This window comes from Larimichthys crocea, chromosome XXIII, assembly GCF_000972845.2.
Source record: "Larimichthys crocea isolate SSNF chromosome XXIII, L_crocea_2.0, whole genome shotgun sequence".
Lineage (NCBI taxonomy): Eukaryota > Metazoa > Chordata > Actinopteri > Sciaenidae > Larimichthys > Larimichthys crocea.
This window is the reverse complement of record NC_040033.1, coordinates 6,791,675-6,809,267: the sequence shown is the minus strand read 5'-3', so window position 1 is coordinate 6,809,267 and position 17,593 is coordinate 6,791,675. Positions and strand designations below refer to the sequence as shown.

Genomic DNA, 17,593 nt, shown 5'->3' with positions numbered 1-17,593 from the left:
AGAACTAGAGCCACTAAAACTTACTATGGTCCTTTCGAAGGCAGTAGATATTTGAGGTTTGAAGACACACATGCTTATAATATTTAAACAGGTATAGAAATCTACAAAGATTATCTACAATTAATAGCAAATTAATTTTGGAGAAGAACAAATTAGTTTTTAACCATTTGAGTCAAAGACAATCTGCTTGTGCAACTGTCAAATTATTAAAGCACTCTAAAACAAACAAAAAGTACATATTAAAAGACTGAAAGTACTTTTACCATCCGTGCTACAAACGGGAACAGGAAGCACTAAAAATCAAACATTGAGCTGAGAACTTTAGACTTTAATGACCCACACTGGGCAACATATCCAATAAAACTGGTTGAGAGATTGAATATAATAAAAAACTAACTGTAGGGTAAGGTAATAGAACAATTTCCTGTCAGGTTATATGATAGGCTGATCAAATATTGACAGATTTTTCTGTGACAATCTGACTCCTCTCTTATATTAAAAATGCAAGATGTAACACCAACCATTTTCAATCTGCTGGCATATCGTGAGCTCTGCTACTTATGTACAGAGGCGGTCCTGGCTACATTTATGCCCTGGGCGAACTATTCATATAATATAATTCGTATAACCACATTATTTATGTTATATTGTAGTTTTCTGTTCTCCATTATGAAACCAAATCTCACATTATTGTAAGTCAGGGGTGGCATATCTACATTATTATTATTAATTATTATTAAGTCTTTCCAAAACAAATCAGATGGATTGCAACAGAACATTAAATGTTCAAGTGTTTTAACTTCTGTTTTACGAAAAAACACATTACTCATTACAGTCTTAAAAATTCAGGGATAAATGTCATTTATTGTTTTGAAGTGGACCTCTTTCGGCTTAATTGGGGGCGGCAGTAGCTCATTCCATAGAGACTTGGCTTGGGAACTGGAGGGTGGCCGGCTCACCTCCTGGGCACTGCCGAGGTGCCCTTGAGCAAGGCACTGACCCCCCCAACTGCTCGCAGGGCGCGGTCTGGCCTTTGCTGCCCCTCACTCCACATTTTCATGTCTATGAGCCTTGTACTTGTACTGTATGTGCGTTTGGGATTAAAAATGTATGTAAATAAATATTGAGTGAAAAAATAATTTTCCCATTGAGGGGAATAATAAAGTATATCTTCTTCTTCTTAATACATAAGTAGCAGAGGTCACAATATGCCAGCAGAGTATCTATCTATCTATCTATCTATCTATCTATCTATCTATCTATCTATCTGGTTGTGTTCAGTTCAAATCGTCCAATCATCGCGATAGTTAAAGGCTGTATCCAAAAACCCCATACGTCCCCCCCTATTATCGCGAGATTTCAACCTGCCGCGATGCCTTTCATTGAAACAGTGAAGATCTCGCGAGAGTTGTGGTTGTGCGGGCCTCTTCCGAAGACGGTGTGCTTCATGGCGGTTACGGAGACTGCGGTAAATAAAACTCTTTGCTAAAGAAACACGTTAACCTTCTTTAAAAAAACAAAACATGTTTTCTCCTGAGTAATACGCGACGCCTGGTGGGAGTTTTAAGTGTACGTAACTATCATGTGAATCGACGGTTTGCTTTGCGCGCCATAATAATGAATCAGCTAGCTCGTTAGCTCGTTGTTGTCGTCGTAGGCTGAAAGAGAAACCAGGCCTCGCTCATCATGCAGTGCTTTTTATCGGTGTTAATCACGTAGATGAAGTCACGGGTGCTTTAAGGATGGGTCATAATTAATATGCATATCCACTTTGACTACTAAAAGGTTAATTTTAAGGCAGTTATTGCTAATTTACCGTCAAACCGTCATAGCGCATCACGCTGAAACTCTCCGGGCCGGGTGTGTGTGTGTTTGTGTGCAGACTGCTCTGACTAATGCTTTCTTATTGTTAACGTTAGTCTGAAGGCATTTTTTATTTTCCTCTAGAATTTGTTGAATTGTTAAAGCTCCCCCCTCCCCCCCATCAGTCCTCTTCCCCTTGGGGGGCTTTCCTGCCTCAGTCTGGTGGACCCAGCGATTAGCGGGTTGCGTAGGTAAGGAGCTCGTCTCGGTCCCACCTGGTTTAAAATCCGGGTCTATGTCCATGTGCATATGATGTTCATGATAACCTGTGCTGTGCTGTGCAATATAGTTGGGAAAATATAGTCATGCATAGGGATGTAACGATACACTCGACTCACGATATGGTTCACGATTTTTTTTTTTGTTCACTATATGATTTTTTTTTTAAATCAAAATGAGCTACAGACAAATTATGACCAAATAAAATTCTTTTTATTTGTAGGAAAAAGAATCTCGGGTGCTTTCATTTACAGAAACTCTCAAACAGTTTGTGTTCTCTTATTAAAAAGTGCAACTTAACCACAGGGTTCCCACAGGTGCTTGAATTCCTTGAAAATGCTTGAATTTCAATTCAGTGTTTTCAAGGTTGTGAAATTGCCCATTGGTTGCTTGAAATTTGTGTGATGTCTATTTGTCACTGTTATTGCGCTATGGTAGTTACACAATACACCGCTCACAAGCTGAGAATACAAGCCAATTCACAATTAGTTAAAAATCAAAACAGTCAATCTACCACCATATGAAATAATGCTAATTAGACCCATATTATTATGCCATACAGTGGCACCGCTGCGCTTCCCATGACCATCATGGCAAACACAACTAGTAGGCTACCTATTTAAAGGGGCTGGAAAAATGGAAAAACTGGTGCTTGAAGGTGTTCATGAAAAAGGTGTGGGAACCCTGTAACCAAGAAACAATCTCACAAGTAAACTGGTGTAATGTGCAGTTTTCGCCCACGTTACTTTGGCGGCTGATATGCTGCTGCATGTTGCTCGTGTTGCCACTATATGTCAGCAGTCTCTTGTAATATTTCCATGCTGTTTTTGGTTTTGTCTGTCCATTTCTCACCGGTTGTATTTGTGTATGTAGGGAATCCAAAATGCCCCCACACAGGTGATTTAAAACTGCTCGGTGCGTCCTCTATTTCAAAGCTGTTTTCTACCGTCGCCATGTCTTCCCTCGTTCTGTGCTCCGTACCTACGTAGTGACGTTGAACAAATGAATCACCAACCAGTGACTTTTTTTAAGATAACATAACCTATTTCTAATTTAAAAGAAAAAGAACATATCCTACTTCTCTCGCATTCGCGAAGAATCACGGCTCATTTTTTTTCTGTCAACCGCTGCGAATGATCACACATTTGTACCGATTTTTAATCGTGTCGCGATGCATCGTTACATCCCTAATACTTACACACAGGCAGGTGTTGATGCTCAAGACTTTTTTTTTTTTGCTTTTCTTTCACGTAAACTGATATTTTTCTGGATTACAGGGAGGAGAAGCTCTGACGATGGAGAATGGACAGGGCACAGGCTCCAAGCTTGGCCTTCCGCCTCTCACCCCAGAACAGCAGGAGGCACTTCAGAGGGTAGGAGCCCCTCCGACATACCGAGTCTAGTAGTAATGTGGTGACTGGGTGTAAGAAATGTGACCAAGTAACCGGGATACTTTATCCGGTGATGTGATCTTAAATGTCTTGTATACAAGAAACATGATTTTTTTTCTGGAGAAAGACAATTTATTGGTCCTACAACATGCTGCTAGGAGTCTAAATAAGTCGGTTTCCACTTAAAATGTGTAAGCCATACTACAAAATATTGACCTACTGCGTTTATATGTGGATTTACAGTTGCATAGTACAATCTGATTCCTTTGAATGGTATGTAAACATACTGATACCGTATCTATTAAAGAATTTTAATAAGTAATAAATGTTAACAGGTCGTCTTTATGTGAGGAATATTTTTAAAAAATGACATTTCTTCCTTTCCAGGCAAAGAAGTATGCCATGGAACAAAGCATTAAGAGTGTGTTGGTGAAGCAGACCATCGCCCATCAGCAACAACAGCTCACCAACCTGCAGGTGAGATGTGAAGGAGAGAAAAAAATTGGCACTCTGTCAAACAAAAAAGTTTGTAATGCGTGTGACGCCTGTGAGCCTTGTTTCTAGACAGAATATCTTTAGATTTTCATAAGTTAGTAAGTCAGACACCGACTCTTGACGTCGGTTTTTGGTAAAGCTCTCTCGGAAGTCTTACTCCCGTCTCCACCTTGCTGTGAAAAAGACCACATGTGTAGACCGTGTGTGTGTGTGTGCCCTTGCTTTTGCCTCTGCTCTCTTTCAGATGGAGACGATCGTCATGAAGGCATTGGTTATCATGTTAAATGCTTGTAAAGGGGACTTGTTTATGTTTATTGCTGTGTGGTAATTTGTAATTTAGATAGGGGAGGCAACTCCCCAAACTGTATGTTGTTTAGAGGGAGTGTCTGAATATGGTGTTAGCCTAACCGCTTTTGTCTATCTAGCAAAGCAATGACAATTTTGAAAAAGCAAAGCTAAGGGATATCTAACCTACTTTTCAGCACTTTTTTCATCTTTACTGTCTTTCAGATGGCAGCAGTGACAATGGGCTTTGGAGATCCTCTCTCACCTTTACAATCGGTCAATAGATTATTAAATTTTTTTTCTGTGCGCATTCCCAATGGAAAAGGACTGTTACCCTTCTTTTACTGGTTGCTTTGGCAACAACCCCTGCCTTTTTTTACCTAACCAAATAATGCATATTTTGTAAGAAAACATGGCTTTCTACTGCTAGTGTACCTGTGACCATGTCCGTAATCCTCCGTTAGATAAATGACTGTTGTCAGTAGTTGAAGCATTGGCTTTCTTGAGTCGCAGTGGGATGATTTTCACTAGTATTTATTTTTAACAAGAAGCTAAGCAGAGCTCTTTGGCTGTTGACAGGCTTTTTAAAGGGTTTAGAAGAAGAGTGATAAAAGTCACTTCTCTTTGAAAAATATGCATTTGCTGGATTTAAAAAAAACAAACAACAGAAAAAAACGTCTTGGCATGGGACGAAAGAGGGATAGCAATCCCTTTAATGGACCAAAATGAGAGAACTGCTGGAACAGGGATCTTTTTGGCCATCTCAAAGTCAAGTTTTTTCTGTGAATGAACAAGTCAACTTTCCATTATGTCATGAATTAGGCTCATGTTATATTTTGTTGGTAGTAGAAAGAAATTAGCAGACTGACTTAAAGGCATCAGTTAAAACACAGCAGCTTTTGGTGGTTAAACCATCCCTCCCCTTTAGACTTGAGAAGAAAGTTTGCAATGCTTTCATCAAGACTTTGTATGGATTTCGTTTGAACTCCACGATTACTTTTGTTACCTTACTTGCATCCCTGGACTACAGGTCAGTTACTGAAGCCAAATATTTGTGAGGGCTGTGCATGTCAATCACTTCAGTGTGTTTTCCTCCATATGTCTGTTCAGTAGTAACAGAATAGAGGCAATATTGTAATTACAAGTGGTGACAATATTTTATAACTGTTATACATGTTAGTATTCTTTTCCAAAAAAAGTTCTGTCCATTGATTACACCACCCCATTTTAATCCAGACCCCCTAACTTGGATTTGGCCTAACTATCTTTGGGGAAAGCAAGCACAGTAGAAAATACACATTTATTATTAGTGTGTGTGTGGTGTGTGTGTGTTTGTCTTCCTTTCTTTTACTCTCTAATGCTTATCGTGTTGTTTTCTCCGGTTGGCAGGTGGCAGCTCAGCGGCAACGTGCTCTAGCCATCATGTGTCGGGTGTATGTGGGCTCCATATACTATGAGCTTGGTGAGGACACCATCCGACAGGCCTTTGCCCCCTTCGGCCCAATCAAGAGCATTGACATGTCTTGGGATTCAGTTACAATGAAACACAAGGTCTGTGTCGTTGAGCACGCAAAATAAATCCTGCTCTTCCGCCTCGATTTTTAAAACGATTTTAAAGCCGCCTTAGTCTTCAGTGTGGTTTTCTTGCGTTTTGTGTGACCGTGCAGGGGTTTGCCTTTGTGGAATATGACGTGCCAGAGGCTGCTCAGCTGGCACTGGAGCAGATGAACTCAGTCATGTTGGGGGGGCGAAACATTAAGGTAAGTTGTCTGGAGATGAGTCTTAGGAACAACTGGATAAAGGGAAACAACTCGATATCTCTATTTTCTGTATATTTTTGGTGTAGTTTGATTAAACGGATTTGGATTCCTTCCTGGCAGTTGGGTCAATATGTTAACTTGTTTTTTTTGTGTGTTGTGAAATGACTCACATGTGACTAATTTCTCTCTCTCTTTGCTTGTCTGTGTCTGTTGATTTCCAGGTGCGTGTGTTGTGTGTGTCTGTTTTAGTGTACTGTCTGTCTGTGTTGTGTGTTATGCTTCCATGATTTCATCAAAGCTATTTTAGTGACCAGTTCCAGTAGGATGCCCAACGGCGCGTGGCGTCGCTCTGTGTCCATGATGTGCTGATGATGGGCTGCGCCTGGTTGGTGTTGCTTGGCCGCCCCATCTGTAGTACAGATCCCAGTCCGTTTTAGATTGCTCGTCCCAACATAGGAAGCTCAGTTCTACTGCAAAAGGAGATCAAGTTGTCAATAGTGCATAGCATGATACATTTAATGCGTTCCCCTTTTCGGTGTTGCCACCTACTCAGCTTGTCACATGATGCTTTGAAATAAAGCCGCAGTTGTTTGTTTGGCGGTGTCAGGTATAGGCACAATTGGCTTTGTATTTGCAACTCAAATTTAATATTTACCAAGTGAATAGAAAGATCTATTTATCACTCACATAATGAGTCAGTTTTACACGACTCTTCAAAAATCTAAGTGCTAGTTCAGAGATCCTGTTTGAGTTTGTGGTCATTTAAAATGGCAGAACTCTGAAAAGTACAACTAATCTGCTTAAAGTATTGTCCACAGTTTAGTATCCTGGCTGTGTCTTAAAGATATAACTGTAAGTGTTGGAGTCTGGGGGAAAGTGTAACCATGATATAATGACAGATCTCAGAAACACTTTAAAACATGCACCTAAACATAAACAGAGTACTTGACAGGATAGGATGGTGTCATGATTGTAGAAGGAGAGAGGTTTTTTTCGGGAGTGCGTTCTCGGGTTGGTCCTATAAAACCCCTTACTCAGTAGCCCTGCTGGTATGATCTGTGCTATAGGTTGGGCGGCCAAGTAACATCGGTCAGGCGCAACCCATCATTGACCAGCTGGCAGAGGAGGCGCGCGCCTTTAACCGGATCTATGTGGCGTCCGTCCACCCCGACCTGTCAGACGATGACATCAAGAGTGTGTTTGAGGCCTTCGGAAGGATCAAGTCTTGCACGTTAGCCAGAGACCCCACCACAGGGCGACACAGAGGCTTTGGCTTCATCGGTGAGCTGGAGGGCCCTCATTCGCTCGTCCTCTTTGTGGTACCAGTGCTCCGCTATTAACTATAACTTTATCCGCTTACAGAGTATGAAAAGCCTCAGTCAGCCCTGGACGCTGTGTCTTCTATGAACCTCTTTGACCTGGGGGGTCAGTACCTACGGGTGGGCAAAGCAGTGACTCCACCCATGCCCCTACTGACCCCCACGACCCCTGGTGGTCTGCCGCCTGCTGCAGCTGTGGCTGCAGCGGCAGCCACTGCTAAGATAACGGCCCAGGCAAGTATGAATCCCTTCCAAAGGGATTTAATGGCCTTCCAGGTAAATATAACCCAGATCTAGCTAGAATTGACACCAAAATCACAGATAATATGGGCATAGAATATATGTTGAGGTGACTGGGAGAAGGCCAGTTTTGTAGGGACTACAGAAAAACACTAGTTGCCCTGACACAGTGTCAATTAAACAATGAGACATTTGGACTTGATCTTTATTTATGCAGTTTAATATGTTCAAAACAAACACACTTGTGTAGTAATGTAGGTAATAAAAGCTCCTCCCATTCACTGATTGGGTGTGTTAAGCTAAGAGCTAAGAATCTTCTCTTAGTTAGCTCAAACACATTGACAGTGTGAACAGCGTTAACGATTAACCAGGCGGTTGTGTTCGTTATTGAAAAGTTTCTGTATATTTATGGCTTGCTAAGAATAGACTCGGTCTTTCTTGCTGAAATGTTTGTGACCTTGATTCTCACCTGAAGAGAGACTAAGGTTGAGCTCACTCTGTGCCATGCTGTGTGATCGTTGACTGTGCTGCCTTGTGCTGTGCTCTGTGTGTTTCCCTTACCTAATGTCTTCGGCCCCCCTCTCTTAAGGAGGCTGTAGCCGGCGCATCAGTCCTCGGGGCGTTAGCTGCGCCCCAACTTCTCGGTCAGCAAATGGGAATACCTCAGGCTGTCATGGCTGCCCAGGCACCAGGGGTCATCACAGGTGTGTACCAAGACATGAGTGAGTGCTCATTTATTTTTAATAAAAGCAGGAGATACAAATAAATCTAAGTTGTTTTTTATAAAAACCAGTGTTAACTTTGACTAATTCCTCTTTTTTTTCATTGACGAGAACCAGATAACTAATTAAAAACAAATTTATGATGACCAAATGTAACGTGGACGAATAAACACAAGACCAAATTTACCAACGAGTTGGCAAGAGATCCAGTCAGAACAAATTTCTTTGTGTAGTAGGAAGATCAGATGCAAGCTAATGTTTTATCATCTCACCTGAGCTGGTATGTTTTTGCTAAACTTGAAATACAAAATATAAAATGAAACTGTACTGATTAGAGGAGACAATAAGCCAGAGTTGCTCATCTCAGTTTGGAAATCATAATAGATGTTTCCTCTAGTAGTGTTGTATGTTTAGAGATTTGAGAGAAACTTTTAAATAACGCATTACACTTTAACTAAATCTGTAAACCTGCTTTAAAGACTGAACTGTGACAAACGAAATGGCCTTTCAGTTAAAAGACTGACTGACTAAATCAAAATTAACACTGGTTAAAACATGCAGCTTTACACACAATGCCACTTTTCAGCTGGTGGTTTTGCATTGAATAATGCGTATGTGAACATCATTTGTTTAGGTAAACTATCAGGTAAAAGACGTAAATAAATGTGTTCCTCTATCATATATTACTATACCTTTTTCAATTTTAAACATGGCTGCAGAACAACCAGATACGGTAGAAATTAGCGTCTTTGTCTATTTAAGTTTAGTCAAAAGCTGAGTCAGTTATAATCCACACAATGTTTGGACAGCTCTAATGTTTTACAGTCCACCAAATATTGACAAGTTGTCATGGAAAACCTGACATTAAAGTCAGGAATGTGTGTAAACATATCCTCCTTTTGTAGAAGCAATTATTTTGTATCCTAGTGTGTACGAGGTATTTGAAGAAGGCCTTGTGTTGTCAGTGATTTGTGTGCTACAAGATGCTAAACGAGGAGCCACAAGTATCACTTGTAGTTGGTATCAAGTTGCAAGCTGTTGTCAAACATTTCATTAACAGGATCAATATTTAATTTAACTAAACCCGAGTGTGGTTGATTCTGTTGTTTAAGTGTGTGTGTATTTGCACAGTTGATGTCACTGACTGCACGTCTGCCTTTTCCTCAAAGGTGTGACTCCAGTGCGTCCTCCCATACCAGTACTTCCCCAGGTTGGTCTTGTTAACCCTGTGCTTGCATCACCGCCAGTCCTGTCTAATCAAGCTGGTGGCTCCAACCAACAAGAGAGGAAAGAGGAGAAAGAGGAGATGCTGCAGGATGGCACAGGGCAGGAGATGCTGAGTGACCAGGAGCACATGAGCATCTCGGGCAGCAGTGCCAGACATATGGTGATGCAGAAACTGCTTAGAAAATCAGAGGTAAGATTTGGGAACAGTGTTGAATTTACGCCTTTTTGTATTATCAAAATGATTTATTTACTCATTAAGTTCCCACCTTGCTCCTCTCCAGTCCACCGTGATGGTCCTTCGAAATATGGTTGGACCGGAAGACATTGACGACGACCTCGAAGGCGAGGTGACGGAAGAGTGCGGGAAGTTCGGCTCCGTCAACAGAGTCATAATATACCAAGAAAAACAAGGAGAAGAAGAGGATGCAGATATAATAGTCAAAATCTTTGTAGAGTTTTCCATGGCCTCAGAGATGAACAAAGCTATCCAGGCACTCAATGACCGCTGGTTCGGAGGTCGCAAAGTTGTCGCGGAGGTGTACGACCAAGACCGTTTTAACAGCAGCGACCTCTCTGCGTAAAGTGTCAAACGGTTCCACCAGCACTCATTCCTACACCTGTCACCCAAATCATCTCAGCCAGTCACTGCAGCTAGAGATGCAGGCCTCCAAAACTTGTAATTACGTTTTTATTTTCTTTGTTTGTTTTTTTAAAAATTGCTGTTGATATTAATGTTAACCGCCCCAATGGGGGAATTCAATAAAAAATATTTGCGTGTCAGATTTAGTTTTGATCCGTGAAGACAACATTTTTTGTTTTTTTTTGGTAATCCGACCTTGTAAAACATTTACGTTTTCTCTTTTGTTGCGTTTATCTCCTTGTTTTTTGGGACATGTAAACACTTTTGTTTTTCTTTCTACAATTAAAGGTTATTGTTTGTCCTCAAAAAGTTTGATGCTTTCTTGTTTTTTTTTTAAGAATGGTTGAAAATGAAGATGATGTATTTGTAAAGACAGTTGTGTGTTCTGGTTGTAGAACAGCATTTGATTCATAAGTAAAACAATATACTGAAAGAATTTGATGTCCAGTTTTGTATTTATTGTTCTCAAATGCTTTGTCTTTATACAGAGAGTGCACAACTTATCAGACACCTTATAGTACATTAACCTTGACAACATTCTGATCATTTTTGGAGTCTTACTGCAGGTGTATATGTTGTTTTTGTGCTTCACTTGGGTGACTATTCACCTTATGCCACCTTTTAGCTAAATTAAAGTATGTGTGTCATCTAATTGCTATTAACTGAGTAACAGGAGAAAGCCACGTCAATAGTCAAACCTGGTAAATGTTAAATGACCAGAGGAGTGGCCAGTTCGTATCTGAGCATTACAGTGCTCAGAACATCTTGTGTGTTTCTCCATTGTATACACTGTACATCTCACATTTTTGTTCAATTTGAGTATCAACTTCATCAGAACAAACAGTAAAGCAGTTATTAAAGTCAACATACACAGTATTGTTCACTTTCTTTGCTGACTCACACTGACTGTAGGCCAGGCGCGTGACAGGAAATGCCCTGATAGCGTGATATCACCTGCTCAGGTACTTCCCTCTTCTCAGCGATGACTACCTCCTTCCTGACTCTTTGGAAACAGGTTTAGTCACTCTGATACCATGCTGTGTTGTCACAGTGTTAGATAATGAAAGCAAAAGTATCTTTTGGACATATTTATATATAATTGGACTCAACAAACTATGAACGACTCCTCACTCTGCATGAGACTGTGGGGACCTGAAACAGCTCCTTGAGTAACAGACTGCTATTCCTACCATTTAAGAAGGAGCTACCACAGGTCCCATCAACAGCTGTCAGACTCCAGCATGACTTCATGACTTTCTTCTATATATTATTTATAAGTCATTTCATTTCCCCACTGTGGGCTCATTAAAGTCTGTCTTATCAGTGGATAACAGCAGTGTCTAACAATCAATGCAAGGAGCCTTAATTAACTTTAGTCTAAGAAAAAGTGTGAAGATGAATGGACCAGGATGGTGGGGATGTTTTTAGTCAGTCTAAGAGGTGCAGGGGGGTCTCTGGGTGCATATGCTGCATGTTCATACATTAAATAGACACTAAAATTAACATATACTACAGTAAAGATACGTTAAAGTTAACTTATAAGGTAGATCTGGATTTAAATTAAATATGTGCAAAGAAATTAAACGTGTTAAGAATGTACACCTGTGCTAAGAACTTAACAAGTAGAAAACTATAAAAGTAAAATAGAATTTCCTTTTTTAGAAATAAGAAACTACATGACTTCTAAAGTCACGGATAGTGTTCCAAAGAAATGCAAACTAATTGTGTACTTGCTTTGACCTGGAAGGATACTCAGAGACCTGATCCTAAGACAGTGGGTTAAGGAGATGTCTTGCAGTCTGGCAATAGAAAAATGTACCTATATAGTAAGATGAAAAGTTTAGGATTTTTATAAGATATGGACGCCTTTCCTTAATTTTATGAACAGCATGAATATACAAATGCCTGTGAACAAATAAGCGCTAACACTGTTACCAGTACTATGAGTCTTGCAGACTCTGTGGTTATGAATTGGGGGAGAAAATAGGATGGTGACCACGTTTTATAACTAAATTATTATTATAATTATTTATTTTTTATCTTATTGACTTAATTATTTATTTTCTTCTGAGATAATTATTGGTTGTGAGAGGGAGGGAAGGAATTTTATTGTTATTGTTTGTTTATTGTGTATTATGTTTATTGAAAACGACCAAAAACTCAATAAATAAAGTTGGGGGGAAAAAAGAAATAGAACTACAAATACAGATTTAAAAAAAACTACAACTGTAGACACTGAATGACAGACAGAGCATTAGTCAAGTCAAGTCAACTTTATTATCAATGCTGCTATATGTACAGGACATACAGTGAATTGAAATTGAGTTTCCCTCTTATCCCGGTGCAAACAGCACTAAACATGAAATATAAAATATAAGTAAAAGTACAAGCTAAAAGACACCTGAGAATAGAAAAGACAGTGGCAAGTCTGGAGATATAAATAGTATAAATAGTATAAATATGGCTGTATTGGAATTGGTATGAACAGTATAAACAGAATTATCAGTATAAATATAAATATAAATATAAATATAAATATAAATATGGCAGTAATAAATAATAGCTTTTAGCCTGTCGTAATGGTATCAGTTGCTCCTCTATTTTTGGATAATGCAGTAAGAAAGCAACTGTTAAAATTATTTGTGTAATTTATGACTGTTGAATAATAATCCAATCATTATAATCAGGAGCGCCGCCAGGAATTTTGGGCCCCATGACAAAAAAAAATCAAATTGGGCCCCCTCTGCGCAGCTGTTGTCACCACATCTCTAGGACCTAACTATCCCATCAAAAGCTTTACAGAACTCCAATTAAAGGCTTGCAACTGTTTTGTGTCTTGTAGTTCAATACTAGTACTACCGAAACCAAACCAAAAGCTGTTATGCACTACGCTCAAATGATGTTACTGCATCTTGCTGCTCCTCAAGTCAGATCTGAAACAGGTAAAAAAAGCTTTCAGTTTCTCGGCCCCGTCTGCTTGGAATGCCCTCCAATCTGAACTTAAAATTGCAGAACTTCTTCCTCTGGAAGCATTCGGCTCTATCTTTAAAAAAAAAAGACAATGGAAATCTTTTGAACAGTGCCTATGCTCTTAAATTGTTAATGTATCTATAACTGTGTGTTATTGTTGTTTGTCTGTTTTTTGACCACTATGACGTGCGCTGCTGCCTTTCTTGGCCAGGTCACCCTTGTGAAAGAGGTCTTGATCTCAATGGGTTTTTTATCTGGTTAAATAAAGGTTATAAATAAATAAATAAATAAATAAGTACTAGCACAATATTTACTGCTGGTGATTTGTACATGCATGCAAGTCTGCAGTTTTCTATTTTATTTCATTTATACCCTGCGGTTATTATTTATACCATGGTCCCTTACTTACTTTTGTAATATTATTTATATTATGGTCACTTTACATTACAATACTTTTATATATCTTGCCACTTCCAATCTCAGTACTTGTCTGTTTTGAATGTTTGATTGTTTTTGGTGTTTATTGCATAGGTTATAGATATTTCTGTCTGTTTAATTTCTGTGGGTTTTTGCCCTTTTATTTGATTCTACTTCTGTAGTGTATATTACACTTTCGGCTGCTGTAACAAGTGAATTTCCCCTTTGTGGGATAAATAAAGTATAATCTAATCTAATCTAATCTAATTTAACTTTTACTGCCCAAAACACGTAAAAACAAAGAGATAATTAATTTCATTATTTTATTGAAATATATATACTCAATGATAAGAAGAAATACTTTATTAATCCCTTAATGGATTACATGCAAATGTGGAGAGAGATAGTGGAGTGATGGGCAGCCCCCCTGAGAAGCACCCAGCGAGCAGTTGTGGGGGATCGGTGCCTTGCTCAAGGGCACCGCGAGCAGTTGTGGGGGATCGGTGCCTTGCTCAAGGGCACCTCGGCAGAGCCCAGGAGGTGGACTGGCACCTCTCCAGCTACCAGTCCACCTTCCATATTTTTGGTCCATATGGGACTTAAACCGGCCACCCTCCGGTTCCCAAGCCAAGTCCCTATGGACTGAACTACTGCCGCCCCTAATATATAATGGTTTAATCATTTTGTATTGGTGTTTTTATTTATTTTTCGGGACCCCTGTCAGTCTTGGGCCCTTAGAATCGTCCTGACTTTCCTCCCCTATATAAAGTTTAAAGTAGTATGAGATTTCAGTGGGTGTGTATCCGTTCACCGCCGCTAGGTGGAGCTGCACCGTAACGTGTGCGCTGTGCTCCAGCGTGCCGGGCCTCCAGCTCAAACAGAGCCCAGCCCCCCACACGCCAAACCGGCCTGCCTCGGCTCAAACAAGGGGGAGGGATGCGCGGCTGTTGCTGAAGCTCCTGCTGGCATTTTTTTTTTTTAAAACAACCTACGACGCAACAGTCAAACGGGAGCCGGTTTCTTTAACGTCTTTTTTTTAATTATTTTATATGGGTGGTGGTGTTAGGATACGATAGTACACCCAGCACCGGCCCGTTGACGGTGTTTCCGTGAGCTAACGGCCGCTTTAGCACAAAGGCGTTCAAGTAGCCGTTTGGTGGCTAACGGTTACTTAGCCGTGCTAACAACACAGCCCGGTGAGGACGGAGCACATCCTTCACCGGAGCAGCCATACTCGAGGTTAATCTCTGCTGACTTCGCTTCTTCCGCGGGTTCGTGGTTGTAAATATATCTGAGCCAGGCGGTGTGTTATCATGACTAAGATACTTCAAGCGACGTTTCCCGCATAGCTGGGTCGTTTTTTTTCTTCTTCTCCCCACAGCTAGCCACGGACGGAGCTTCTCGGTCTCGTACAAGAAGGGGATGGTGGTGGTGGTGGTGGCGGGCTAACGTTATACTCTGTGTAAAGGAGAAGTAAGTGCAAGAAGTGATATTTCTTTACATTAATTGTGAATTTCCAAGGCGGGTGACCCTGAAGGACGAGCCTGACGACTGAACTGAAACCGGGAATATCGCAAAACCGATCGCGGGGATTATTCTGTGTGTGTGTCTCTTAAGTGGATTTCGGCCTGGGGATCGTCGTTTTTTTTGACATTGAGTGAGCCCACACTCCCACAAAAAACATCCCTCTCTCCCCTCACGCCGACCTTCAACCTCCGATGCGGAGATTTCAGTAGCAACCGGCAACCAAATCCCCCCCCCTCCTCCCCTCACGGCGGCCGGACATGCTGAAGTGTATCCCCCTGTGGCGCTGCAACCGCCACGTCGAGTCGGTGGACAAGCGGCATTGCAACTTGCAGACAGTCCCCGATGAGGTGTTCCGCTACAGCCGCAGCCTGGAGGAGCTTCTCCTCGACGCCAACCAACTCAAAGACCTACCAAAGGTATGCACGCATCAACATGTCCTGTCCTCATATATATGTGTGGAGGACAGATCCACACTGTCCCACCACCACCACCACCACATACTTACACATGTTTAATTCACCTATTTGGAAAAAGCAAGGTGACACAAGCAGCTGGCAAGAGATCACCTGTTCAGGTACTTCCCGCTCTGCAGCACCTCCCTGTCTCTTTGCCATGCTGTGTTGCAACAGTGGAAGATAATGAAAGCATAACATGTACCTCCTGTGCACCATATCAGTGTCTAACAATCCATGCATGGCGGTGTGTTTCCAAGAACGCTGGGGGTCTCAGTGTGAAGACACACAGACCAGGTGGTGGGGATGTTTGCAGGGGTGGAGAAAAGGTGCCAAAACAGCTGGCACACAAAGTGTGGCCTGTAGTAAATGGCATCAGCGACCGGTCGAATTGGACGCGATGTGGGAAGGCATGAGTGGAATGAATCGCAACGCCGTCCCCCACCCACACTCCCACTATTCGAAACACGACAAAAAGTTCTCTCTGCGCTGCCAAAGAGTTTATTTTAAGGGCAGCCGGATTGTGTTGGTGTGTAATTCCCTACAGCCTCTTCTCCGGGAGTTGTGGGACAAAGCGGGCCGCTCGCTCTGACTCCCCTCTCTTTGTTTTTATTCAGATCGAGACATTGTTCATTATTAGGACAAGGCGCTGGCTGCGATGGTGACGGAGCAGGGGAGTTTTGAATAGACTGGTTAGTAGTATCTCTCACATTTCACGGCTTTAGCTCAGTGGCCGAAAGGGACAAAGTGGCACGTTCACTAATGATTGTTAACAAGTCAAGGTCAGCAGAGGCCTCGGTGTTGACGGGACTGCCTGTTATATGGAAATCCTAAACAATGGAACTTTTTTTTTTTTGTTCGTCGTCTTCCAGTGATGGATGTGTTTGTTACTGAACAATCCCTCTGCTTTGACGTGTTTTACTTTTTACACATGAGAGTGTTTATTCTAGATGAGCCCTGCTTGAGTTCGATAAAAGATGGCCTCTCGGGACACAAACTTGGCTCTTGCCTTCGCTCTTTTGGCACAGATGGACAGAGAGCTACTCAGAGACACACAGAAAGTAGTCGCTGAATATTTAATCTGTCTTCAGTGTAATTAGGGTCTTTCCTCAGCACAGGACTTGCCCGGTGAAGCTTACATGCAGACTGTTTCTCACCTGGTGCGTGGCCCCTGAAACACAGAGTGAACGTTGGACCCAAATTTTCCGCCCTAACCGTCTCTCTCTCGCTCTCTCTCTCTCTGTGTGGTGCTGGCTTCAACCAGGAGACATAAATGCGTGGTGACAGAATGTCTCGTGTGGTCGCGGTGAATGCGTAGCGTGCAGACACAAAGCATATGAGCCCTCTCCGGTCCTCCCATAGTCAGCGGGGCTTCAGCGAGGGAGCAGTGTGAGAGGTCAGACCCATACGGGGTTGCGAACAAGGGCACTGACTGTATGATGAATGGCACTGCCATAATGAGCTCATGAGTAAGAAGCTGAACGCCTGTATGCATCTGTCCGTGCTCCTTCTCTGTCACTATGTATTTAAGTCAGAGATGAGTCTTTTGGCTATTTTTAGATGTCAGTCAAACATCCCAGGTCGTATTTTTTGCTCATTGGTTCATTCAACACAAACAGTGGTCGGCTTACTGGCTAAAGTTGGAGAGAGATGAATGGAAACTGTCCTGGGACACAGTCATAATCATACAGCTCAGTCAAGCAGGCTTCAAAACGACATAATCAATACAGGTATTAAATGAACACATTTTACATTAATAATGAACAATAAAGCGATTGTGACGTGTATTTAGCGTGGCACTGCTCGGGGTGATTGTATTGGTCGGGGTTTAACGTGGTGAACAGATGGAGATTTAGAGGTCCTGACACTTTCTTAAGTTTGCTGCGAGTCACCCCCACCGCACTGCCCACCGATCTTAGATTATGCTCTCCGTGGTGACGATGTTTCCGTTCGCCACTTCAAGCGCGTTTGTAGATTTGTAAAAGACGTTTAGAATGACTCCTTTTCTGTTTATGACTGTTTATTAGGGTGAGATCTTATCCAGGCTGGTGACTTATCTGTATGGA

General features: G+C 41.5%; 2 protein-coding genes across 18 annotated transcripts in view; both read left to right on the top strand.

Moving 5' to 3' along the window:
* Positions 1 to 1,366: 1,366 nt before the first annotated feature.
* On the top strand, positions 1,367 to 10,597 carry puf60b (poly-U binding splicing factor b). 8 transcript variants are annotated; one of them, XM_019270359.2, is made up of 12 exons: positions 1,367 to 1,468; positions 1,948 to 2,054; positions 3,360 to 3,455; positions 3,861 to 3,950; positions 4,479 to 4,529; positions 5,643 to 5,804; positions 5,921 to 6,013; positions 7,081 to 7,294; positions 7,376 to 7,608; positions 8,162 to 8,294; positions 9,464 to 9,711; positions 9,803 to 10,597. In XM_019270359.2, the coding sequence occupies exons 3-12, from the start codon at positions 3,378 to 3,380 to the stop codon at positions 10,100 to 10,102; spliced, it is 1,602 nt and encodes a 533-aa protein (XP_019125904.1). In that variant the 5' UTR covers positions 1,367 to 1,468; positions 1,948 to 2,054; positions 3,360 to 3,377; the 3' UTR covers positions 10,103 to 10,597. The 8 variants fall into 8 exon arrangements, with proteins under 8 accessions (XP_019125904.1, XP_010747258.3, XP_019125906.2 ...); XM_027274174.1 differs by lacking the exon at positions 1,367 to 1,468 and adding an exon at positions 1,471 to 1,569; XM_010748956.3 differs by lacking the exon at positions 1,948 to 2,054 and having other exon boundaries at positions 1,373 to 1,468; positions 7,376 to 7,566; positions 8,162 to 8,276.
* A 3,775-nt stretch (positions 10,598 to 14,372) lies between these two features.
* The window catches only part of scrib (scribble planar cell polarity protein), a 58,310-nt gene continuing 55,089 nt past the window's right edge, over positions 14,373 to 17,593 (top strand). For 4 of the 10 annotated variants that reach the window (XM_027274299.1, XM_027274298.1, XM_027274301.1 and 1 more), the window contains exon 1: positions 14,375 to 15,491. In XM_027274299.1, coding sequence (XP_027130100.1) covers positions 15,333 to 15,491 — 159 coding nt within the window. In that variant the 5' untranslated portion in view covers positions 14,375 to 15,332. Of the gene's footprint in view, positions 15,492 to 17,593 lie in introns of all 10 variants that reach the window. The other 6 variants (XM_027274297.1, XM_027274303.1, XM_027274300.1 and 3 more) reach the window with 4 other exon arrangements.